At 39.5% G+C, this 8,571-nt stretch overlaps 1 protein-coding gene across 4 annotated transcripts; it reads left to right on the top strand.

Moving 5' to 3' along the window:
• Window positions 1–2,569: 2,569 nt before the first annotated feature.
• On the top strand, window positions 2,570–8,088 carry LOC131793052 (carboxypeptidase D). Of its 4 annotated transcripts, none has more exons than XM_059110467.2 (3): window positions 2,570–2,750; window positions 4,509–5,394; window positions 5,903–8,088. In XM_059110467.2, the coding sequence occupies exons 2-3, from the start codon at window positions 4,514–4,516 to the stop codon at window positions 6,477–6,479; spliced, it is 1,458 nt and encodes a 485-aa protein (XP_058966450.1). In that variant the 5' UTR covers window positions 2,570–2,750; window positions 4,509–4,513; the 3' UTR covers window positions 6,480–8,088. The 4 variants fall into 4 exon arrangements, with proteins under 4 accessions (XP_058966450.1, XP_058966451.1, XP_066020508.1 ...); XM_059110468.2 differs by having other exon boundaries at window positions 4,506–5,394; XM_066164411.1 differs by lacking the exon at window positions 2,570–2,750 and adding an exon at window positions 3,848–4,212 and having other exon boundaries at window positions 4,506–5,394.
• Window positions 8,089–8,571: the final 483 nt, after the last annotated feature.

The following is an 8,571-nucleotide window of genomic DNA, read 5'->3' as shown; positions in this document are numbered from 1 at the left end:
TTCAGAAAACAATTATCAACCTGCAGTAGTGCGCTGCAGACATTGCCAAAAGCAAGTGGTCCCGGGAAAATTGATGTCATGTTTACATTAAGTTTAATTTCCACGAGATTATCTCATCTAAATATAGACAAGCTGTTTTAGTGAAAGATTTGCCATCTCATTTACTCACTATGAGAATTCATCGTCAACTGCTAATCAGGAAAATATAGAAAGGTCAGGCCTTCACGGCAAATCTCTCTGAAGTGTCTGATGATTCATGGATTTCTTGACGGGAAATCAAGGTCACTGAAGCGGGCAACAGGTGCCGGTAAGGTAAGGTAAGGTTTCAAGGTTAATTTAATATTTGGGTTAATCATTGAACCCTGATTTTGTAGTTTAAAAAATGCGATAACGTTTTGTGGTACAGTATATTTTAGAGATAAAATCTTTTACGAAATCTTTTAATGTTTTTTAAACGCTCGATGATAATTTCGTTCGAAATAGCCAGTTTCCTAGAGCTTGTTTACGTTAATCAGTCGTATGTACTACGTTTTAAGTCGTGGCACACAAGCAGTTTTCGAAACAAACTGCCTTGATTCGAAAGATAACAACTCAGTTTACCGCAATTTTTCCGACAGAAGGAAAGCCATAAATTTTCAAGTTTATCGTACAGGGATAAATATTCTCTCATGTCATGTTAATGTGGTGTAATTGATAGACGGGTAGTGAGTTCAAACAGCTTAAAACCGTTAAGAACAAGACCGTTACAATCTACCATTTTTCCTCGCTCACATATATCTTTGTCAGCAGTACCTGACATGTTGAAACAAAGATGTTCGACGAATAGACACTATGAACTTTTTAGTTTACTTCATGTAACATGCAACAAAAAAAAAAGAAGAAAACTGATCAAATGAAGGAGCCAAAAAATTATATGTTCTTTCTGTTAGGTTCATATCATTGGTTTATGTATTTAACCTTTCTCCTGGTGACGGTCCAATTCCAGGTTTGTTTACTTAGAAAAACTGGCCAAAACAAAGAAAATTTTAAATCTCGCAGGCAAATTGATAATTCGACCGTAATTTGATGTGGACATTGGTGGTTCATTTTCTTGACAAAAATGATTAGTAAAATGTTATTTAGGTGGCCTAGTCAATAGTAGTTTAAAAATGAGTACTGAAATATCGTGAAAATGTTCGGTTACATTTTTGTTACTAACCCAGGACTCTGTGAAAATGGAGAGAGGAGTGGCCCCACCGGGTAATTTTCATGGATTCAGGTCTCACATTTACAAGAGAAAGTTTCCATTGACAGCTTATAATATCCTCACATTAGGGGGTCCTCTGTAAGAAGTGTTACATTTAGTCATGTTATAGCGATCTACATCTAAAACCGACACACTTATTTTGCTCTTAATAAAGAGTGTGAGGCGCAAAAATGCGGCATTGTAGTACATTATAATCTAGCTGACTGTATACTGTTCTGAAGTATATATAAAACCGAACGAAATAGTCCTAATTCAGCCCAGATAGTTCACGACGGTACGATACAAGGGAACAACCAATTAAGTGGTGTAAGTTTGTTTTAATTTCAAATTAGTTCCGAAATTTTAGGTTGAGAATGCGAGCGGTTATTCCCATACAAATCCTCATATTTCGCCCATTGCGCAACATAAACATACAGTGTTTGCTTATTTAAGGAGGCTCATTTTGCGAGCTTGGGCTACCTGTGGCGAGAGGTCAGCCAGAGCCCCGTCAAACGTCTCCTCGACTTGTGTCAAATCTTCCCGCGGGCGGAGAAACGCGCGATCCGCAACATTAAGAATAAGGACCTACTCGCTCGCTATCCAAATAAATACACTTACTCCACCGTCAATAGCTTGTTTGTCAGTCACTTATTGAGACGAAGTATTTTTCTGTCGGTGAATCTCCGTTTTCTTTTATTTTCACAAGCAAAAACTCAGGCGTATGACAGATTGTATTAGTTTGAAACAGAATTTAGGATTTTTATGGGAAATCCCATCACGGCGTGGGGTGTTGCTTAAATGTCATTTTTTTCGGCCGCTGTGGCGCCATCCATGCATGCTGGCTTGGATTTGTGTAGTGTATAAATTAAAAGCAGTTGTAGTTTTAAGTTTACGTAAAAAAAAAAGAGAGGATAGGGTACTGAGGTAAACATCAATTCCAGACAAGGGGATCATTAATCACATAACGAACTTAGCGCTTCCCTGTAACCTTTGTGTATTTCCTGCTGAAAAATCCCTAATAGCAGTGGTCTATGCTCGCGCTGACGCTCCTTTTCGAGACGAAGAAATGAGGAGGATTTTAACATGCTACTTAGCACAGGACTTAAGTTCGTGATATTTCTATCCGAAGACAGGAAACAGTAGCGATAATACTTCATTGATTGTGGCTGCTTTCGCCAGAAATAACAAGCCACAATCTTTAAAACAATGAATAGAGGTTTCTAGATGCCATTGTTCTCCAGGAGTTGAAGAGATTTGGCGGTTTTGCGGTTTGAGATCAACCGGAAGTGATTTAACAGAAAACCGATCAAATCACAGAGTGTGTGTTGTTGAATAGTTCGTGAACCAGACCTTCCTTTCCAGTTGCGATTTTGAGGTGTCGAACACGTTTCCGATCCTGTAGTTCATATCGGTCTTGGATGAATTTGTCTGTACAGTTTGGGAAGGACGCATCTTGTCAAAGTCCACTATTGTGCCGGTGGTAAAGAAAAGAATTCCGTTAAGCAAGCTGCTGCGAGCAGACGAGGTGAGTCAGAGGCCACAAAGTTGTTGAATGAATAATTGTTTGGGAGCTAAGTGGTCACGCTTCCTGAAGTTCTTAGCGCTTGTCCTCAAGATTTAGACACGAAGTTGACAGTACAAATGAATGATGTCTCCTCATTTTTTTTTTGCATTATTCTTTCAATGTTTTCGGAAAGACTTTGGAACCCTATTATTCACAAATAGTCATGAAATTTAATCCACGAGAGCCGCCCAAGACTAGCCAAACCTCGTGCTTATTGGGAAACCTCCTTTATCCGGTTCCCGCTTTCCTTTCCAAGTCCACAACAAAGACAATGGATATTATTATTTCAGGCTAGTGGCCGTAAAACGTCCTGAAGCATTGAACTATGCTAGAAGATTTATTTGTGCCTACTGTTAGAAAGAGTCTATTGATGTAGCAGCAGCCACCTGCGACTTTCAAACGCATCTGAAATGTAATCTTGGTGGTATCTCTCAGCACCCTGTGTAATTGTGTCCGCTAACTATTCGCCGTTACACGGCGGCGCTATGCTTTGTATGTGCCTTGAAACCAACGAATGTCCCAATCGATAATATTATGAAATACATTACCCAATATTTAGCAAATGGAGCAGAATGGAGAGGAACAAAAAAAAAAATACTGAATAGCCGGGAATGAGTTTTGGATCTTAAGCATCTGAAATATTTCGGGAAAGGCTAATACAACAACAATAATCTTTGTAACTGCTTAAGAGTTCTCAAAACACAATGATGTAATGTGTTGCCAACACGTGACATTTCGATGTTATTCTTGAAGCACTTAAAAGGGTTAAGATCCGACAAACCAAGTATCCGGTGATGATGGCAAGAATTCGAAATTGTTCCGCAACAACTGGTGAAACATCATGTCCAAAATTTCTTTTTATTTAATCTTGTTAGCCATGATGAGTTGAATGCACCTCCCTCCAATCATCAATCAAAGAAATGGTGAAAAAAGAAATCAGATTAAGCGTTTTAATTTAGAGTAGCAAAGAGGAAATCCCCAAGGGATCTAAAAGCTAATTCTCATTTAAGAAAAAGACGATTTAAGATTTAAGAAGAGGACATAGCTGCACTCAAAATAATAATACTCGCTCAAAAGTAACAAGCGAAATGTTTCTAGAATCGAAATAAAAGAAATTATCTCTGTGGTTCAACCAGAGAGCGGTTGCGAATTGTCAGTCGAGCCCTCCTAACCGCATGCAGCAACACGGGATGCCCTGGGACTTGGCTTTGAGAACAGGCATAGTTTTATTATCAATTTATTAAACTACGTTTTGGCTTGCAAAGCGCTGAACGTAAGAACAGCGTTGTCCTTTTAGCAAGTCAAATATGAGTACCAACCTCGGCTTTCCCTTCATTCAAACATGTCATCAACTGAACCGTTTAGACCTTGGACGGTCACATTGTACAAAGGCACTGTGACCGCTGTCTTCATAAACCAGTAGGTGAGCGTAACCAGCGTCATTTGGGCGCAAAAAAAGGGTCAGTGTGAGCTCTTGCGAAATGGCGTTGTAGAGAAAAACAAATCTCTAACACGCCAACAATTGCAGGATCTTTCTTGAAGGATAGTGTCAATTCGAAATAACTGTGCAAACTTTATTTTTGTGAAGAGAATAAAGTATTTTTAGGGAATAGTATGCTACTATTTCGCTCTAAGCTCGAGATAGTAATTTCTTTCAAGGATAAATCATTAATACGCTTTATTTGTTTATTTATTTGTTTATTTATTTTTTAAAAGCAGGAGTGATGGAAAGTAAGTTACCAGCAACAAAATGGCGGACTCTCTGGCTAGCGATTCTTGTGTACTATGTTTACGGAGTGAATGAGGCCCACTGTGATATCCTGCCTGTGCGACCCATCCACCATAACAACACTGCATTACGTCAGGTACTGGAGGCGCTGACAGCCAAGTATCCTAACATCACACGGCTGTATTCCATTGGTAAATCCTACCAGGGCAAGAGCTTATGGGTAATCGAGATCACAAAGAATCCTGGGAAACATATGCCCGGCAAACCTGAGTTCAAGTACGTGGCAAATATGCATGGAAACGAGGTTGTGGGACGCGAGTTGCTTTTGCAGTTAGCTGACCATTTGTGTTCAAACTACGGGCGCGACCAGAGGATAACGAAACTAATTGATACAACTCGAATACATCTGTTACCATCAATGAACCCTGATGGATGGGAGAGTTCTCATGTGGGCTGCACGGGGATTAAAGGTAGATTCAACGCAAACGGGGTGGATTTAAATAGAAATTTTCCAGACCCTTATGAAGGACAAACTAATGAACTGCAGCCGGAGACACAAGCTATTATGAACTGGATTCATCGGGAACCATTTGTTCTGTCAGCAAACTTACACGGTGGGACATTAGTTGCCAACTATCCATTTGACAACCTCCCAAGTGAGCTCAAGAGGTCCGCTACTAGAGTATACTACAGCTCCCCGGATGACGACATTTTTGTCAATATCGCCAAACTTTATTCTTATACACATCCCACAATGCACAACGGGAATCCTCTATGTCCGATCCAGAGAACAGAGAAGTTTCCTGACGGGATCACAAACGGTGCAGCTTGGTATCCAATTTCTGGAGGAATGCAGGACTACAATTATTATAAAACGTACGGTACTAAAGTAAGCAGTAAGCAGCTTGTAAGCAGTCTACCTTAATCTTCATAAATAAGATCTATAATTTTGGTATGGTCGAAGACCGAGGTTAAAATATACTCCAATTCCAAACTGAAGGCTTTCTGTTGCTGATCTAAGCGGTGTTTAGAGCGCTAATCAAATAAGAACCTTGTATATGGCCGATTTCGTCAACGACTTCTTCTGTAAGTTAAGCATAAGATCGCGAATTTGGAACTGGCTGGATTTGTATCCCTTTCCTTCTTTGCTCTACATTCATGTCCAATGTTTAACTTCTCTCTTTACTAGATATTCCAGGATGTTGTTTGCTTACATCGTGAGCCCGAGACAACCTGTAATGACACTGATAACTCGAAAACGGCAAACTGTCGTGTGAATTTGCTTCTAATCAAAACAATGACACAGTGTCCTTATTTTGCGTTCAGTTGAGGATAATCAAGCTATCATGGTAATTCACCTTTATTATTACCCTTTTTTTAACAGAAACTGCTTCGAGATCACTCTGGAACTTGGTTGCTGTAAGTACCCCCCGGCTCGTTACCTCTACTCCTACTGGCGCGCAAACCGAGAGGCCTTGCTCAAGTACATCGAATTGGTGCATAACACAGGAATAAGGGGCTTTGTTTTTGACGAGAAGGGCCGTCCGATTGAAGGCGCGAAAATCATCATCGAGAACCGCGCCAAAAAGGTAAAGACCTATAAGGATGGGGACTATTGGCGTTTATTAGTGCCTGGAAGTTACATCGTCCGAGTGGCTAAAAAAAAATACAAAAATTCAAGAAAGACAATCACGATTGATCCAGATGCCATCGCATATGCTAACTTCACTCTTGTAAGGAAGAGATCGAAGAATCTTAACAGGCGTCGACCAGTTACGAAGATGAATCCTGTGGCTCAGCCGTTCAAGTCACCCAATAACGTGTCTTTCCACAAGATTGTCACTCACAGGGATAAACTACGGCTATCAGCAAAGTCTCCAGGAAAGTCTGCTTCTACTGTGTCGCGTCTTTCCATCATGGCTAGTCTTGTTTGCTTTGTTTTAGTCGCTCTATTGAAATAACCTACGTTTTTCTTATTGTAACATTTCTGCATTACATTTCATTTTGTAAAATGGCCATTGACTTGCAGTAAATTTCTTTTATTTTCAGAATTCATTTCTAAAAATTTCGAATTGAGTATCGAAACCAAAGCGGTAATCTATCGTTTTGCTGCTCTACGCCCCTTGACTAGGCGAAAAATATCTTGCCACTATCTCGTACTTTCCGATGCAGATAGAAAGCCAATTCCACACAGCGGTCAAAGGTCTGTGGGTGTGCGATCGTTGTAATGACTAGGTAAAGTGCTTTCAGGCTGTCAAAACCAAATTGTCTCACACGAGTTACGAACAACCACAAAAGCCAATAAGTTACTTGAATAAGATTGGTGTGCGAAAAGTCTCGAGTTTTCCTTTTCCACATTTTTGTTTCCTTTTACAGACTTACAGGACCGTTTCTATTTTATTTCGCTGACTTTGTGAGACAGCGGTTGTTTCTTATCTTTCCTTTAAAGGTTTTCGCGGGAATCGGCGCACGGCCAGTCAGAATTGATCCTCTAGCGCATGGCGGACCTTTGACCGCTGTGTTAACCAGCTCAGTTGTGTTTTCCCGCGTTTGAGGTCAAATATGAGTGTTTACTATGAGTTCTCATTTACTCTTGAAATATTGACTTTTATACTGGTCGGCCATTGTGATTATTTTGGTTTTGGCTATAAAATCAATTGAGAAATGCTCTTACATTTTCAAACTTTTTATTTTACTTTGTATAAAGGTCATTGACTCCCTAGTACTTTACAGAATATATCACGTCTTCTGTTTGTTTTAATTTGTAAAACTAAGTCGTATTTTTCACGCGAGTTTAACAATTGTTAAACTGAAGGTATGTGCAAATTTAAAGGCAGGTGACAAGAGGTCACACAGATTTAGTTGCTTTATTTCTTTTGATTTAATCCCTACGAGGATTGGAATGATAATCACGACGAGGATTGGAACGATTAAAGAATATTCCCAAAGAAAAATTTGAAAGATTTCCTTACCGCAAGCAAGACATAGCTTCTTCTGAACAAGCTTTAATTTCTTTATTTCTTTTTACTTGCATACGTTTTGTTCACGGATTTTAGGTTTATTGTTTATTTTATGCTTACATTGGACTGTATAATGTAACGAAACATTTATAATAAATCAGTAATTTCGATAGTTTTAACCATGAAGAGGCAATATTTATCAACCCAGCTAGATAAATAAAAAGAAAGTTTTAGTTACCTATTAGAAATTAAGAGTTTTCTCCAGACATCGAGACAAGAGCTGGCGAACTGGACTTCGGATCTCCTGTTCCTTGGCCGGGTCAGCCCGTTATGCTCTTAGGCAGGAGTCTTTATTGGCAAGGCCCCTCTTCAAACAGAACTGTATGTTATTAGCGGTTACTCACGCGGAATGGCAAGGTGACCGCTTAACACAGGTTGGGCGCACAACAAAGGTTCCACAGAAGAGGGGCAGTATATGACAGAAAAAGATAAGATCAGAAACGCCATTTCATGCTATAATTTATCATTTAATGCACAAACGCTCGCTCAAAAATGTTAATAACATTAATTTTGTGTAAGAAACATGGATTAAATTTTACTTGAAAGATTATTCCTAGTTCTGTTTGGGTGGTTCTACTTTAAGTGACCGGTCAATAGAGGAGAAAATTAAAGTGACGAAGGGGAAACAAATTCGGGACTGTGGCAACCTATCGCTTAATACAGGGTGCCTGCTTTAACACAGGTCTGACCCTATCATCTCATTGAAGGGAGAGGCATTACTGGCAGGACACCGGTACAAGCTACAGCAATACTGGGTCGCTAGTTTCGTCACACCAAACCCTGAAATTCAAGGTGCACTTATGGAGAAACCTCGAGTATTGTAATATCATTTCTTAACCCTCTACATCGTACGTTTCGGGTTTTGCTATACATGGAATAAGTCTAGATCCTACATTACTTGTGAAAACGACTTATTAGATGACACTCAACAAATTTGGCTTTTTAATCTTCTGTTGGTCTGGACATCTGGGCAAGAAACTGAATATTGGAAGGGTATCAACACAACAATAACATCAAAAATAACAGCACACAA

The sequence above is a fragment of the Pocillopora verrucosa genome, chromosome 3 (assembly GCF_036669915.1).
Source record: "Pocillopora verrucosa isolate sample1 chromosome 3, ASM3666991v2, whole genome shotgun sequence".
Taxonomy (NCBI): Eukaryota; Metazoa; Cnidaria; class Anthozoa; order Scleractinia; family Pocilloporidae; genus Pocillopora; species Pocillopora verrucosa.
This window is presented reverse-complemented; position numbering and strand designations above follow the sequence as displayed.

Excerpts from the sequence above, each read along its gene's own strand:
- LOC131793052 (XM_059110467.2), top strand. The coding sequence starts at position 4,514 with ATGGAAAGTAAGTTACCAGCAACAAAATGGCGGACTCTCTGGCTAGCG. Across the intron at positions 5,395-5,902 it reads GACTACAATTATTATAAAAC|AAACTGCTTCGAGATCACTC; the intron begins GTACGGTACTAA and ends TTTTTTTAACAG.